This window comes from Polyergus mexicanus, unplaced genomic scaffold (assembly GCF_030449975.1).
Source record: "Polyergus mexicanus isolate NDT 795.1 unplaced genomic scaffold, iyPolMexi1.0 SCAF_7, whole genome shotgun sequence".
Lineage (NCBI taxonomy): Eukaryota > Metazoa > Arthropoda > Insecta > Hymenoptera > Formicidae > Polyergus > Polyergus mexicanus.
Window position 1 is genome coordinate 8,832,969 of NW_027223327.1, and position 17,514 is coordinate 8,850,482.

General features: G+C 33.1%; 2 protein-coding genes across 11 annotated transcripts; one reads left to right on the forward strand and one right to left on the reverse strand.

Moving 5' to 3' along the window:
* The first annotated feature begins 1,562 nt into the window (after nucleotides 1-1,562).
* Rlip (Ral interacting protein) lies at nucleotides 1,563-5,077 on the forward strand. The gene is made up of 9 exons (XM_070298924.1): nucleotides 1,563-1,713; nucleotides 1,907-2,045; nucleotides 2,527-2,777; nucleotides 2,858-3,119; nucleotides 3,206-3,386; nucleotides 3,542-3,856; nucleotides 3,937-4,309; nucleotides 4,379-4,620; nucleotides 4,711-5,077. The coding sequence occupies exons 1-9, from the start codon at nucleotides 1,629-1,631 to the stop codon at nucleotides 4,810-4,812; spliced, it is 1,950 nt and encodes a 649-aa protein (XP_070155025.1). The 5' UTR covers nucleotides 1,563-1,628; the 3' UTR covers nucleotides 4,813-5,077.
* A 413-nt stretch (nucleotides 5,078-5,490) lies between these two features.
* Nucleotides 5,491-17,411, reverse strand: Ranbp16 (Ran-binding protein 16). Of its 10 annotated transcripts, XM_070298319.1 has the most exons (16): nucleotides 17,283-17,411; nucleotides 15,190-15,513; nucleotides 14,919-15,085; nucleotides 14,588-14,812; nucleotides 13,625-14,495; nucleotides 13,248-13,533; nucleotides 13,028-13,172; nucleotides 12,794-12,941; nucleotides 12,536-12,695; nucleotides 12,037-12,442; nucleotides 11,562-11,700; nucleotides 10,194-10,271; nucleotides 9,877-10,064; nucleotides 9,609-9,736; nucleotides 9,445-9,517; nucleotides 5,495-7,550 (listed from the first exon to the last, which is right to left on the reverse strand). In XM_070298319.1, the coding sequence occupies exons 2-16, from the start codon at nucleotides 15,458-15,460 to the stop codon at nucleotides 7,533-7,535; spliced, it is 3,303 nt and encodes a 1,100-aa protein (XP_070154420.1). In that variant the 5' UTR covers nucleotides 15,461-15,513; nucleotides 17,283-17,411; the 3' UTR covers nucleotides 5,495-7,532. The 10 variants fall into 10 exon arrangements, with proteins under 10 accessions (XP_070154417.1, XP_070154415.1, XP_070154416.1 ...); XM_070298316.1 differs by having other exon boundaries at nucleotides 5,491-9,517; nucleotides 12,037-12,439; nucleotides 15,190-15,445; XM_070298314.1 differs by having other exon boundaries at nucleotides 5,491-9,517; nucleotides 15,190-15,445.
* Nucleotides 17,412-17,514: the final 103 nt, after the last annotated feature.

The following is a 17,514-nucleotide window of genomic DNA, read 5'->3' on the forward strand; positions in this document are numbered from 1 at the left end:
TCAACAATTGTAAGACAGTCGAACAAAATTTTGTTCTACATATTTTTTCACACAAGCTCCAACATATTTAAAATATATGAGCATATTTCTGATACCTTTTTTTTTATTTGAATTTAATTTTTATTATATAAAATATTTCTTTTTATTATTTTCAAATTTGTTTGTTATATCTTTGATACCTTCGATTATGCCATTTAAATAGACAAATTAATTCAAATGAGACAATTATTACAGATGATCATTAAAAATCAAACGTATATTTTTTCATTTTTTGTTTTAACAAATAAAAAAATATATCTGTTATGATCGTGCATATAAAGGCGTTGCAGCTTTTCTCTTTCGATAAAAATTTTCGAAAACGCGAATTATACTTGAGTGAGAAATTAAAATCTTAACGAACGATTAGTAGAAGACTCGTGTTTATCCCGCGAAATTCGGTTAACTACTGATCGTGAGATCGAATTGCATCTCTGTAGTCTCATCTGCGTGACTTGGCCGAAATAGGGTGAAAGAAAAAAATGACAAGGTCAACCACTTTTCACGTGTTTTGACGAAAATGCCATATGTCATTGCAATTTATTGATGTCAGAATTTATTGTTTGTACACAATTTATCGATGTCAACTTGTTTAATGTACACAATTTGTCAATATTTTTTTCTTTACAATACCAATTGACGTAACCCACAAAAAAAAATACGCGTATGCTTTCGACCGATGTGTAAACGTAATTCATGTAAATTGGTTTAAACGTAAGACGTATATAAAGTATGAAATGATATGTAAATAACTTTCGCTGCAGAGTATAATTTAACTCTGGAATGTAATATGTATTTTATAAGTGTTTTAATATATTATTCTCGATAAAAACTTAAATTAATTCTATTTAACAGTTTGTATTATCTTCTGAATTTTGAAAGTAACAAAAATTGACTTGAAAAGCTATGAAATAATCATGATAACTGTTCTGTAATTTATGAAGCATCTGAAGAAATGGATTAAACCGAATTAATTAAAGCAAAAATTAACGCTAACATTCCGGAATAAAATAACAATTTAAATTTAAATAATTAATATCTAGGAATCGTACATCGATTCTTGTACATCGAATTTTAATGAGACAATATCAGATCGAAATATGATATTGAAAATGTGACGAAAATGCCGAAGGCGTTCAATATAAAATCGCGAAGAAACGAGTTTCGTACGATCTACATAAGCAATTACGAAATAATCTGTACTTATATTTACACCTATTATGCCGGAGAAGATAACAAAGTTATATAATGCGTTTAGTGATGTCGAGATTCGATACCTCATTATCATGTATACTATAGATCAAGGTTGAAAATTGATAGTTTTCGACGAGAAAGTTAGTTTTGATGCCATAAATGCGACTTTCATCATCATGACGAAAAAAACGAAAAAATAAAACAGTTATTTCATTATTTAATAATCTTAATCTCCTTGAAATAATTTAATAATAAATATTTAATATTAATAAAATCAAACGCCCGCTGTAATGTTCGAGTATAATTGATCGGCGCATTATGAGGTATCGACTTATCTCGAGAAATTTCGAGTTTGACACAAGCAGGTGAAGTGTCAAATGCACATCTGTTGAAGGAGAATGGACTTCGAGAGTCCCGATGTCGAGAAGGAATTTCCCGGATTGTACGCGTCCGAATCAGGGAGGAAGAGCAATGAGAGTGATTGTACGTAACAAGCGTAATCGTATTCTATCTACAGCTGTTTCAAACAATAGACACTATGAGAGAGAGGTTATGCATCTGTCAATGAGTCTATTTGGTCTCAAATATATATTTGTATCTTCCTCTCTCTCTCAATTAATTCACTAAATATATATGTGATGCCGGAATGTCATTAGTGTCAATTTTTATAATATAGTTAGTGATGAAGGCAGCCACGACAAGCATTCCAAGAAGGAGCTCTTGGGTGGAAAGCGTAAAGACAAAAAGGATAGAAAGGACAGGGGCTACGCAACTTTAGAGGGTGAAAGTTCACCGGATGAAGATCAAGAAACTAAGTAAAATCTACATCAATTCTATTTCTTTTTTTTTGTTCTTGATTGTGTAATGTCTCTAATGTCTCTGTGTACAAGTGCTAATATAACACACAATTAACAGATCTTTTTATTTTATACTTATCAGATATACAATCAAGTTATATCGTTAGTATGCACTTGATAATTAAAAATGATGGCCATTCATCTATCATTTATCCATTACTTTTTGGTCTACATTGTATTACTTTTCTTATACTTAAACAACTAAACTTGATTCCTGATTTTTTTTATGGGAAACAAGCTTGTTTCAAGCATTTATGATTTGATACTTCTGCTTATATTGTTTTTAATTTGTTCAGTTAATATATATTTTATTATCAAAGTCTTTATAATATATATACAAAATGACAATTAAAATTTTATTATCTATTGCTGTTAAAGTAATTTTAGTTTTTCAATCATCTTGTAATGTATATGAATTACTGTATAATTTATTGTGCAGAAGTCCGTCAAAATCAAAAAAGACCAAAGCCTTTAAATTTCCTTCTAAGAAAGAGAAGCGAGAGAAATCACGAGAGAAGGAGGCGAAGGAAAAAGACACCGAGAAGGAAAAAGATAAAAAGAAGAAGGATAAAGATGAAAAGGATATAGAAAAAGAAAAACGGAAAGATAAAGATAAAGACAAGTTTAAGCAAAAATTGAAAGATCGTAAGAAAGGGAAACATATAGGTGGCGAAGGTTTGGATATTGGTGGTAAGATAGGATGAATATTTTGATTTGCTGCTCCATTAATGTTTTTTTTTTTTTTTATACATACATATTACGTTTCTCAGAAGAACAACCGGTTTTCGGTGTTAGTCTTCACTTAGCGGTTGAAAGAAGCTGTTGTCATGATGGAATCAAATTACCATTGGTGGTGCGAGACTGTATCGATTACGTAGAGGAGCACGGAATGAATGTGGAGGGTCTATACAAAGTTCCTGGGGTGAAGTCAAAAGTTCAGTATTTGAAAAAATTGTACAATCACCGAGAACCGGTGAACATATCCGAATTCGAACCCACGGTAGCTACGAGCTTATTGATACTCTTTCTTAGGTTTGTATCTGAGAATTCTCTATCCTTCTTTCACCATGTGTTTTAAGATCAAACGAAAAATTGTGGTGCGCATTGTGGTGATGTAGAGAACTGCCAGAACCCGTGTTGGAGAATAGCGAAACGATATCACGCTTCGAACAGGCCGCGTCGACCAAGGATGTCGCACAACGGGAAGCGCAATTGGCGCAATTGACGCAGCAATTACCGGAATGCAACAGGATTCTCCTGGCATGGGTTACACTGCATTTGGATCATGTCACAATGCGAGTACGTTCCAAGTATTATCAGTTTGAAGTATTATCAGCAAGAAGTCTATTGGATAAAGCTGGAAATAAAAAATTATGCAATATATAATACTGTAATAATTTTTATGTCAATATATATATATATATGTTCTACATTTTTAATGATATCTACCATAGGAAAAAACGACAAAAATGAACGCCCAAACGATTTCGATGACGTTAAGTCCGGTTCTACAAATGAGTCACCGATTGTTATTGGCTCTGTTGTTTCACTGCAAGGCTTTATTCCCAAATGTACAATTGACAAAATATGTGCCACCATTGTCATCTGGTAGCACCAATCTGCCTGATTCTGTGGAGGGTATAGCTGCAGAATTATCTAAACAAGAATCGTTATTATTCCAAATTCACATGCAAATGAATGCTGGTTTTGTAACAAAGTCTCGCGAGGAACAACTGTGGGAAGTGCAACGAATGATAACGCAATTAAAGGTACATGACTATGTTTAAAAAAGAATTTATATTACAAAAATCCATGTAAAGAAAAGATTAATGTGCATTTTTCTTTGTAGAGAAAATACAAAACCGTTCAAAAATTGGAAGGTGCTACGCAAAAGAGTTTAGACGAAGAAATCAAATCGACCGATAATGTTCCGATAGAATCTATCTCGCAAAAACCAAAACTCGCGGACGAAGATCCCGGTCAAGTAAAATCCGATAATCAACCGTCGAACAATGCAACATTGATCAAAAAGGATAGCAAACTGCATAATGCGGAAGAAGAAAAGGAAAAATGTTCTTGTTCAGTTAGTAATTCGCACACCGCGCAAAACGGACATAACGTAAATGTACAAGAAAAAGACACGGTTGATTCCATAGATAATGCGACAGTTACACCTCAATCGAAAGAATCTGAAAATGTAACACCGAACGACAAAGCAAACGGTACATAATGATCAATATAGCATATAATCTCCAATACTTTCAATGAGTATAACATTAATTTATGTACAGAGCCTGAAGAGGAGGATCTTATAGATCAGTTGCGAGAGAAGCTGATCCATGAGGAATTGTTGAACATGCAAGCATTATTAAAGTCTCGTATCAGCCAGGAAAGGAATGAGATCAAACGATTAATGGAAATGCTGACAGAACGCGGCACAGAGAAGAAGAAACCCAAAGAAAGGATACACTCTCCCAACGAAGCCGAAATGACGGCTATGATACAGCTAGTCAAGGAGAATCAGTTACTCGAAGTATATTCTTTTAAACTCTGGATGGGGAAGGAGGGAAAAGAAATTTCTCCTTCCATTCCTGTACTTATACGTTTCCCTTTCGGTTTTCAGAAAAAGATGACAACGTTGATACGTAGTATAATCGAAGAAAAAGACGCTTGCGTGGAACTGCGAGTTCAATTAGCGGTGCATCAACTGATGGCCAAAACTTGATCTGACGCTTCGGAATTACAATACAAAGCATTTATATGCTATAAAGATACAATCTGACATTACGTTTTTAAACATAATGTGACCATATATAGTTTATAACATGTTACAATTATACCATGTATCATTAACTCGTTCTATTCTTCCGTGAAGTAATAAAACTACAAAATGAAGCCAGAATTTTTTATAATGTTTTTATATATCTTGAATTTTTTTATTAAACATCCAATGCGTATATGTATTTGAAAAGAGGGAAGGAGAAGAATATTTCCTAAATATTCAATAAAATATAAGTAAGGTAAATCTAGGGTGACAATTATATCATTATATTGTAATAATTCTATTTTAATATATTATTGAAGATATATTATGTTATTATATATTAATCATGCTAATAACATTTCAGAGTCTGAAAATCAAGCATTCTGTACATCTTGAAGTTTTAATACAGTGTATCCTTCTGCAAAATGAAAGATATCAACCTGAATAAGGAAATCAAATAAAAGAAGCTTATTCTAAACAAAGAATATTCATATTAAACAGGCAAAAGAGCAAGAAATTGGAATAAGTGAACAAAAAATTGCTCAAAATTAAAACTAAAGAAGATAAATAGGTGAAAGAAAGAATTCATGAAAATAACAAATTTTGGTATCATGTATACTTTTCTATCATATAACTTCTTATTATATTTTTACATTTACGCATCTTGTTTCATTATAGATTTTTATCAGGACTACAGGTAGATTAATGATAAAAGAAGGCAATTCGGAGGAGATTGAGGGAACAATTGCATTGTATTCAATTGTATATTTACAATATCATCTGGTCAAGGTACAATGTTGAATATCGACCCGTATAGATTTGCATATTAGTCTTGGTAATGCTGCTTTGTTTATATACTTTGTAGGAAAAATTTATATGCCTGATTTATATATTAGAGAATACTCTCTTTCGTGTAGATAGGTAGGTAGATTTATATATTCTCTCTTTCGTGTAGATAGGTAGGTAGATTTATATATTCTCTCTTGCGTGTAGATAGGTAGGTAGATTTTACGTGATGTATCTGTATAAAAATCTATTGATAAACGTCCATCGCGAGAAGAACATATGTGGAAACTGATTGTACTGAGAACAAATTAATACAGATTTTCTATCATTCAGCGGAAACGGTAGCCATCATACGAATGAGAATAAGCTCTGCGAAGCCTCCACTGTCTCGCAACACAACGCAATGCTGCATGTATTTTCTCGCAATGTTGTCAAATAAGTTGTATGACTCTCGGAGAAGCGGCTGTCAAAAAAACGGATTTTTTTTCTCTTTTTTAATAAACATGAATTGCATATCGAAGACGATGATTATTATCTCGGCTCGAGATCGTAGAATATGATTATTGCAACGCGATATTGCGTTTTGTGGGAAATTGTGATTTTACACAGGTACATGTTATATATTCAATGCGATACTTTTCCTTCTCTTTTAGTTCGCCGAATAAAGATCGAACGATAGATAGTACAATAACATACTCTCTTATAGCGTCACTATCACAGTGTGTAGCATAACTCACTAAGAATAATAGCATACCTACGAGCACGGATATGAGTAAGGATAGTTTAACTACCGAAATCATGAAACTGCAAAAATACCAGTTTCACCTATAACAATTCGCAATTATAGAAAATAATAATGTAACTTCATTACAATTATTACGAGGAGAGACAGTTGAGAATCAGATTTTTGTGTTCCCTATATCGTTTCAATAATTATAGAACATTGAATGTGATGAGCTTTATATGAAACACGACTCTACGGAGATATAACGAGTTTAATCTATTCTACCTTTACTTCAAAGAAGGCAAAAATAATATATCAGAAATTATAGTACGCGCGAGTACCAAATTCAAGTAATATTTCTTACTGCCGTCAACAGTCTATTTACGATGGGTATAGGTATATATATAGCTCTCTTTCGAAGGTTTTAAAAATAATTTACAAAATGTTATAAAAAAGATGGAATATGTATATATATAAAAATAATGGAATGTTTCCTATCTCTCTCTCCTATATGGCTAATAAATTTTGCAACAATATTTATAACGAAAGAGGATGATTAAAGACATTTTAATATGGGGAATCTTAATATCTTATTCTGTATATATTTTGCAATTATTTGATTTCTCTCGAATTTTCATTTAAATCACCTGTTTTGTTATAAAATATATCGAGTATTTCATATTTATCTCTATATTTTTATCGAGACGAGAAAATTTGAACATTTGACAGTTATTACTCAATAAATATCAATAAATGTAGAAGTTTGTGATGTATCGATAATGAGACAATGTAATTTAGATATGAAACGCAAATATAATTTGCTTTACAATATATAATTTTAAAGTTACTATATAATAAAATCAACAAATGCCACTTACGCCTCTCGTAATATCTATTTCATATTTCTTTCATCTATTTTTCTTTTCAATGAAATATGTAATTCCAATATGCAATAATGTAATAATATATAATAATTACATCCTTAAATGTGGGTGGTAAAATCCTCGTATAATAAATTTAATGATATCCTCATGTGTACATTGTTCATATTATTCATAACTCACTGAATAATGATAGTTTTGCAGCTTTTTTTTTCTTGAATCAATTTTAAGTAATGAATGTATCGTGATTTGCCTCTCTGCTCTTATTACTCTCTTTTTCTTCTACGATGCTATGCCAATACAAGAATCTGTAATGTTATAAACATCTCTTTTTAAACTGCACATTTAGGTGCTTTTAAAAATTGATGTCTTTTATGTATCAAGAATTAAATGGAGGATGCCATTATAAATAAAAAAAAAGGAATTGTTGGCTTCCTATTCTAAAATATATGTCTAAAAACGTCAAATTACTTAAATTTTACATATGTTTGTTTTCCCCGAAAATATAATAAAATTGGAATATATAAATAATATCAGATACAAATTTTCATGATAAGACTCCATGATAATTATTTATATAAAAAATTTCAAAAAGTTTGACATAAATTAACGATTGAGTTGAGATAGTAAGAAAATTTGAAAATGTCCAAGTTGTATTTATCTTTGTGCTTGTTTATATTGTTTTAGATGCAAAGGACACAAATTAATCACAATACGCAAAAAATATTAAGGGAGCCGTTTGAACTCTCGAAAAATGAGTACATTTTCGAGATTTGTTTGCACTGCAAAAAACTCGACAAAAATTTTTTATTTCTTTACAATATTAATACAATATTATTAAGTACTGATGTATTTAGGATTAAGAATAATATATTCATAAGAGCCTTTATTAGTTTATTTTGACAATATTAGTAAGTATTTAAATAAAAATTTTCAGCTAAAAAAAATTTTTTTTAAAAGTTATGCGACTATTTGCAGATTTATATTTTTATGCACTGTGTGCATGAAAACTCAGGCTACAACAGATTGAATTCAAATTTTGCAAGTTCCTAATAAGATTCCGCATTTGTTAACGAAATCTTTTTAAAATCTGATTCCTCATTTTTTTTTGTTATAAACAAAAAAATATGGATTTAAAAAAACGAAACTTTTTTTCAACGTGTCGCCATTTTTTAATTTTTTAAAATTTGGAAAAAACGCTTGGATACTATAGCTATTAATAAAAAAAAAATATTTTTTATTTCGGATATTATAAATGAACGTTTTCATACACACCGTGCAGCCACCTAGAATCGGAGTTCCGCAAATATTTGCATAACTTAAAAAAAAAAATTTTTTTAACTGAAAATTTTTATGTAAGTACTTAATAATATTGTATCAATATTGTAAAAAAAAGTTTTTATTAAATCGTTGCAAAAAGATCTAGAAAATTAACTAATTTTTCAAAGGGTCAAACGGATATGCCTCCCTTAAAGCGATTTGTAGAAAGAAAAAATTACACGTGACAAATAAATATTTAATATAAAATATTATATGTCAATATATATAAAATTAAAATAAAAGAAAAACATTTCTACTGATTATATAATCTTTAATCCATATATTTCTATAAGATCATAATAAAAAATCGAGCAAAAGATACGAAGATGATTTACTTCAAAAGATCCAAATAATGTATATTTTTGATATGACTATAAAGTGTCATATAATAATTGCAAATTTTTGATACTAATATCATAAATTAATAAAAAATCTGAATATTTTATAAAATACCTAAAAAGATTCGAGTATAAAGGTAATAAAAAAGGAGTCTAGTTTTATTCTGTATTCGGGGCATATACATCAAAATTATTAATATATAAAATTATAATCGCTGTGTATATGGGAATGAAAATAATATAAGTTTCATCATTATCATATGAACCAATACGCAGTGCGTACAATTAATTAAGCGGCTAAGAAGATTAACTTACGAAGAATAGGAAGCCAAGCAATAATGCTCATGTATACAAAACGGTAGTATTTATTATCTTTATACTCATCTAAAGCCATAATCTTATTTCACCATTAATTTAAATTTTCACTCGCACACACATTCAAGCATTTGGCAGGCAAAAACCTAGAAGAATCTAACTCAGAAAGAGAGAGAGAGAGAGAGAGAGAGAGAGAGCAGTATTACTACGATGTCATCATATCACTGACTGAATTTGATATATTAGGTCCTTTTAGAGCGTCATTTATGTCTCTTCTAAACATTGATAAGTTTTGTGTAAACCTATAAAAGAGAATACAAAAACGTTGTAAAGATATGTTCAAGATCTGTTAAAATACATATCATATATATGTATGTGTGTGTTTTCTCTTACCTATCCCTATTTTTTGTAAGTAAATTTCTTTCAATGCCATTCATTAAATTTTCAAACCACTGCGCCATTGCTGCTTGTTTGTCAACAGGTTGACTTCTAATAATATTTTCCCTTAATTGATTAAAATACTGCAAATATAAATATACAGGAGTATATATCAATAAAAATTGTGGGGAAACACACAAGCATCATGAATAAGAGCATTAAGAAATAAGATGTGTAGGAATTATTATATTACTGAACTATTTTAGAAAATACACACACTTACTTCTTCATTCAACAATATGAGACCTAACAAAGGGCGAGACATGCTCCATTGATTCCTACAATCCTCAAACATTATCACATTTAAAACAGTACTTAGGATTTGTTGAAGTATTTCAGGATGCTGTTTCAAAACTTGCAAAAATAATTCCCCTCCTCCTGGAACAACCGCGTTTTTTCTTCCTGGATATCCTGAAAACGCGTACAATAATATATACAATAATAATACAATAATATATCAATGTAATACATCTTCTACAATTTTTTTGTGATACAGTTTATAGTTGGAAAGATTTGCTGTTAATGTCTTTACTAACGCACCTTTTTGATAAAGCTGTTTAAACAAATATGTCACAATATGATCAAGAGTTGCACAGCAACCAGTGCAGACCATAGTATCTGAAATCAGAAAATTTTGGTTTTTTTCCAACTTATCGCCAGAAGAAGGCGATGTGTATATATAATTAAAATTACAGTGCAATGAAAAATATATCCAACCAAAACAGCAGCATTTCTGTTGCAAGTTTACTGGGACTTACCTGTTTTCCTTTATATAATAATATTTCACAAACTTACATTTTAATCGCCTTATTTTATTGCATGGTAAGGAAATACATAATCTTGTTAAAAAGATTATTATATATAAATTAAAAATATATAAAAAAATACAAAATTTTTCTAATTTTATCCCTTAATAAAATACATGCAACTGTGATTAATTAGTTAATAATTACAAAGCATGTGTGTAATATCTTTAACTTACAGTGTTAATGTGTTTAGTAATATGTCAGCTGTGCGGCTGATTATCTGTGCACTAGATCCATTATTTCACACAATTTTGTTTCAGTTTAAACAGAAGAAAATTGCATGAACACAAATGCCATATTATAGAGAATACAAGCTATATAGTTTTCGTGCTAGACTTTATCATATTTAGGATCCAGGCTCTACGCACTCCAATCCTCTTACAGCTGATGTTATTTATTTAGGGGATGTTCTCAATGATTTCCTTCATTGTGTATAATACAATATTCTATATGTGTCTGTTCCTTATTTGTACTTTGAACTGTCGCAATACGTAATATCTATAGGCATTTACATTCCAAGCAGTAATGCAAAAAGCAAGAAATATTAAAATCAATATAATAGTTCCAAAATATATATAAAAAATATATATAATTGTCAAAGTTTCAAGTTATTATGTTTACATAAGTAAAATAAATGTGACATATGTGGAATATGTGTTTAAAGAATAATTCTGAACCATTATAAGAAAGCTATTATAAAAATTCGTAATTTTTTTAGTTTTGTATAACATATATAATTTAGTCCTAATGTAAAGATGTATTTTATTAAGCCAATGCCCCTTTCAAGTTTTCAAAGTTTTCAACATATTTTCAACATGCGCGCGCTTGTGCGCTGCAATTGTTTGATTGCGATTTATATTAAATATTTATTATTACATTAATCTTTTCTTTTCTTGAAAATCTATATAGGAAACATTATTTCTAAAAGCATTAATCAACCAGGAAGAAAGAAAAAAAAGAAAATTTTCTTTAAGACTCTTTCAACTTATAAGAATTTATCTAAATGATTTAGAACAATTTTAGCATCAAGGTATGGCATTGAGGATAGTAGTAGCAGGATAGAATCAGCCGCACAGACCTGTATAGGAGTCTTTTTGCGCACCTAGTGCTGTAAGGCCTTCGCTGATACTGGAGAGGATGTAGAGAAAAACTCTAGGTTCCAAAGTGGATAAAAACACCATGTGATCTTGAGCCAGACATTCAAGCAACAAGTAATATGTTGCCGACAGCTTCGGGTAATGCTATTAAAAACAGTGCATTAAAGTAATACATGTACAAGAGATAAATAATAATACAACACTTTTAACATATTAACTCATTAACATCATTTTAACTTAAATTCTAATTTCACAAAAATTTGAAGTTATGTCTTTTTCATAGAATAGATATAAATAATAAAATTTTCTTTAAATTTGTTCTAAATATTTTAATCCAACACTCTATCTTGTTTCTGGTCATCTTGTAAAATGTATACAACAATATTATTATGGTACATTTGCAATAAAGATTAAATGTTAACTTGATCATAAAAAAAAATCTAGATAATTAATAAAATAGCAGTTGATACATATACTTACTAATAGATCACTCTGTGGAATACTAAGGAGCAATTTGACAAATGTATTAAGGGCATTATCCAACGCTTCGTCGCCGTATAGCCTAAACACTCCAAAGTTTACATAACTTCCGCATAAGGCTGCCTTTAGCATACTAAAGCAGATACTTATTCCTTTGAGTTTTAGAGGATAAATTTGATCCTTGGGTACTTCAACATTTAATATGTGGTTGCCATAGCTACATATTATTTTGCTGGCCTCACGGAATAACAAGATCCCATTCGGAGACGATGCATCGAATTGTAATCGTTGACTCCTATTTTGTACTAACTCAGCGAATAACTTTAGGACGGGCGTTGTCACCTGCGGCTCGTGATGCCACAATTCCACAGCGTGTAATAAAATCGGCGTGTAATTCGGATATCTACTTACGAAATTCCGAGAAAAAATATAACATTATGTTTTTCTTGTATATTGTAAAGAATATTATCCAAAAATCTAAAAGATTTATCTAACTTACATCCAATCAAAAAGCATCATATAGGATGTCTTGGTGTTGAATGCATAAGCTAAACCTCTAAGATCTCGCGCTAAACCAATGAGTGCTTTCTTCGCTTCCTCTGCCGCAAAAAGGGGTGTATCTGCAGCACCCATTAATTGACCGAGGCTCTCCAATGCACCTATGAAATTATATTTAAAACATTTATTTCTTGCATAACATTATATTTTTAATAAAAAAATTATGATTATAAATTTATATCAAGATAAATATTATTACCTGTAAGAGGTAACATAAACGTATGGAACCTCTCCTCGTCTTCACCTAAATCTACCATCAATAGTCTACCGAGAGATGTGTAAAACATTGATCTGCAACGCATTTCAGTTACAGCAACATTATTTCCCAAAAATGGAAAGTGTTCTCGCTGTTGGTAGAAAAGATTTCACATATTAATCTATCATCATTTATTATTATCAAATATTAAATGATGTAATAGATTTTAGTACATACTGTATGATTATTGAGCATAAATTGTACTTCTTCTAATTTGACAAGCTTACGAACACAGCTATAACCCACAGATAAATCATTTAAAAGTTGTAGTGTCTTGGAAATTATTTGTTCGCTCCTACCCCAATACTTCAAATTTGTTATTCTGTAAATTATAATGCAAGGCATTAATATTTGAGATGTCTAATCTAATTTTACAAATATCACATGCCTTACTTACATCTTTCGGATGAAAATACTGAGCACCATGGCTTCGTCGTTAAGACCCAACACATCCGATAATCTCCTATAGACTTTAGAATTCTTTTGAACTTGATCGCCTACATAAATCTTTCGAAATTGTTCGAAGAAACTCAACATTGCCAGTTCCAGTTTCTCACAGCCACCCTGCGTAAGCCTCGAATCAGTCAGATTCATCAATTGAAGTACTCTGCAGACTAACTCTCCATCCATAGCATCAAACTCCTCATTGCTATTGAATGCAACTCTTCCTCCAATAACACCACCTATAAAAAAAAAATGAGAAAAAGTAGATATAAAGATATTATATAGACATTATTAATGATATGGAAATCAATAACAGATATATTTATGTACCAATTATATACACAAGCCATGTGAGCTGTCCTTCCTGGATTGTAATATCAATCTGTTGTGTCGGTGATACTGTTTGTGCCATTAATTCCTGATAGGTTCTTGCTGCTTGATCGAACAATTGAACTAATAAAGTGCATGTTTTTTGATACTCGCATCTGCCAATGACTGATATCTGTTCCAACTGATGATGAACTACTCCGAGATCGTCCAATGGATCTTCCAGACGCTCTCTGATCACCACCGCTACCGATTCAAGTCTTGATGTAATGTACGCATTTGTAACTTCTGGAGTATATGTATTCAATAGATGTGGATCGCCCGCCTTGACATACGGCATAGACGATACCATTCTCTGCCAGAGAGTCAGAAGATAGTGCAAACTGTTGGGTGCAAATTGCCACATTTGTAAACTCTGCACTGTAAATTTCGCAATTAGCTCTATTGCTTCAGGATAATCTTCCACCAAGACCAACTCGCCAAGTTGGAAATTGCTTTTTAGTCGAGATAATAATCTACAAAACTCGTGATAGTTTCCTGGATCACTGAGACCTTGAGGATTCTGTAGTATATGCTTAATACCATTGACTAAATGTGTCAGGAATTTTGCTCTTTCAGTATTGGAGAACAGGCTCCTTCTGACAGACGCTATCTGAACCAGGCATGAAAGTGCTAAGCACGATAACGTATTGGGTAAACTGTGATATAGATCAAAGAACAGTTTCAACGAAGTAAAATCCAAGAATGCAGGTCGCCAACTTGTCGGAATTTGTACTGTATTAAGATCGTCGGAGCTTTCATCAGTCGATGTTCCGATAAAGTCGAATGTTAAACAGTTTTGTGCAAGTTTCAACAATTGTCTTATTAAACCATGCTGAAAGGAACAAATGTATGAATGTTACATCAATTATTCGACATTAAGAATTTGAAAAGTTGATATTAATTGACATAATCATTATACTATACCTGTGCCTCATCATTGAAGTTTAAACTTTTACAATTTTCACGGGCTGTACTCAGTAAAGTACACGATAACCTAAATATCTCAAATAGTTGTGTGTCTCTAAAACTACTCGCTATTCTTCTATGTTTTGTCAGAGATCTGTTTGCATCGGCTTCCGATATTTGATTCATCTCACATGTCAACTGAGAAAGCAGTTGTACTCCTATCATACAATGTTCCACTGACCCCTGTTTTTATAATGAAACATTATTAATCATAGAACAAAGTTTTGTGTGTGTGTGTGAAACTATATGGCAGAATATGTATGGCAGTATTGATTAAAATATGTCAAACCTGAAGAAACTTGGCTACATCACTGACTACATTTCTGAAGACAAATTCCTCCTTATCGGAATCAAACCACCCAAGCTTTGATATCCTAGCAAAAAGCGTAACCAAAGCCTGTATCACAAAATTCGGTAACTTTGGTTGTGTCGCTAAGTAGTTGAGTACATAATTTCCTACAAATATACATTTAACAAATGAAATATATAATCCTTGCTTTAAATATTTCAATATTTAATTGTTTCATCTCGTGTAGCAAAATAAAATAAATTATGCTTACGTATGTCAAGTCTCTGTTGTAAGCTGAGCGTTGTCGTAAGCTGTCCCTGCGCCGAACGTGACACCAGTTTTGTCAGAGTGGTGGCGGCCAGTAATTGAGCGTACGCCGAATCTCCACGGTCCAAGAGAAGCTGGCACTTTGTAAGCGTATCCGGTGCATTTTGGAAAGCGACGAGGGCTTTCTCTGCCTCTGCACGATGCGCCGAATCTTGCGACTCATACAATTGCTTGCACAGCAATTCCAGCTGCCGTACTTCCTGTATGTGATCCATTCTTAATGATAGTGTTCAAAGTTGTTCCTTAATACTTCCATTTAGGTACAAGTCTAAAAGTTTCATAACAATATTTTCACTTTTACGATGTTTCGCATATCTTTATTAATGGTTTGGCATTACTGTCCAAAGTGTTTACAAGTTTACAATATAGTCCCCATTATGCCTGGCGAATCATACAGTTTGTTGAACATTAAACTTGTATGGAATTAAAAAAAAAATTTGAATATAGCTGTACCTTCTTATATATACAGATGATGCATAAAATATCATTTAATTCGAGAATGCATCTCCGAGACGTCTCATGAGACAAAACAGAGATTTTGGTATAAAATATATAATTGAACAAAAAAACAAGTGATACATTTTGCGCATAACTTTCTGCAGTTAAACAATAAGTTTCACTCAATTAAAATTCAATTATAACATATTAACATATTTTATTATAATACACAATTTACAAACGTTTACGAACTATATAAAGTAAACGAGGAGATTGCGATATATGTGGGATAAAACTATTATTTTGATAGAAAATATTGTCCAAAATAGCCAGTATACGTATAGAAATTTCAAAGAAATAAACTGCAATAAGAATAACGATTTAAAATCAACAATTCTGATTTAAATAACAAATCACACATTGTATTATACGCCTCGCACATACATACACACATGCATACCACATACACAATCACAGGTAGAAAGGAATATTAAGTGTCTTATGCTTGCGATGAATATTCTAGCCGCATATATTTATTTTACCAATCAATTGTGCGAGATATTATTATAAGACGAAACGCGAACGGATTTTACGGTGAGTGACAGGTTATATACAGGTACCAGACCGATAGATTATAAATAACGGCGATCCTATCGGATCGGAAGCTTCCACCAGAAACGGGCGTGTTTTCACACCCGTTCGTTTCTTCGAGGGTACTATCTCTCCCGGCGAGAGAGACTCCGCGACGCGAGAAACGACACGCGTCGAGATAAACACAACCGCGATATGACGTATCCGCGGGGATGAGTTCGTAACACACACACACACACACACACACACACACACACACACACACACACACACATACACACGGAGTGCGAAGAGTTACCGTACCTTCCGATACATCGCACGTAAGGGAGAGAAGGTTTCACGTGACCCTTATCACAGAGAAACGCGGCGAGATCCCGCGTTTTACATATATGTACGTACAACAGCACACCCGCGCGAACGATCAGATGATCGATGTAACCGGACCCTCCTCCCCCCCCCCCGCGCCGGTGTAATTATCCCCCCCGGAATCACAGAAGGCAGCGTGCGCGCTCAGAGCTACGCTTTGTGTGACAAACGGCGTTTTGTGATCCGCGGAGATACTACTACGACGATCTCGACTCGATGTCAATCGCGGGGGGTATATCTCCTTCTCCGGGGATCTCGTTGTCAACGCTCGCGAGGGAAATGCGCGACTCCCACCGGATCAAATATTCCCTCCCCCCCCCCTCGCCCTTCCAACCCCTTCCGGCTCGCGGCTCCCGGGGAGAAAGTGCGGCGGATTTTACGAACGTGTGCGACGGATTTTACGAACGTGTGCGCGCGGCGACGACACCGACACCGACACCAACACCATCACCGACACATACTCACGCACACCACCAAATATACGTATATATCCGACGGACACGCGCGGAAATCCGGCGCGGATTCCGCCGGCGGATCCTCGCCGCGTCAACTGAGCGTCGTCGCGGGATAATAATCGTCGCCGATCGGCACGTACGCCGTTGTTACGGGAGGAGCGTTTATCCTCTTCGTCGACGATCTCACCTGTTCGTCCGCCATTTTCGCGCAACCTCGTATTTATCTCCCGGTGAAGCCAGGATCACATGCCAGTTCCATCTGCGGTCGCCGACGCTGCTGCTGCTGCTGCCGGCGCATGTTGTTTACGCCGAACGGTCTACGTTTCACGCGCATTCGCGCGTCCCGCGTCTCGCGCTATCGGCGCCGTCTTTCTTTCGAGAGGCGTACTAATCGCGAGAGAGATGCACCCTGTCATCGA

Coding starts and splice junctions, on each gene's coding strand:
- Ranbp16 (XM_070298314.1), bottom strand. Junction 13,534..13,624: donor ATGGCTTGTGTATATAATTG/GTACATAAATAT, acceptor TTTTTTTTATAG/GTGGTGTTATTGGAGGAAGA. Junction 13,173..13,247: donor AGTATTTTCATCCGAAAGAT/GTAAGTAAGGCA, acceptor TATAATTTACAG/AATAACAAATTTGAAGTATT.
- Rlip (XM_070298924.1), top strand. CDS start 1,629: ATGGACTTCGAGAGTCCCGATGTCGAGAAGGAATTTCCCGGATTGTAC. Junction 3,387..3,541: donor TGGATCATGTCACAATGCGA/GTACGTTCCAAG, acceptor TATCTACCATAG/GAAAAAACGACAAAAATGAA. Junction 4,310..4,378: donor ACCGAACGACAAAGCAAACG/GTACATAATGAT, acceptor ATTTATGTACAG/AGCCTGAAGAGGAGGATCTT.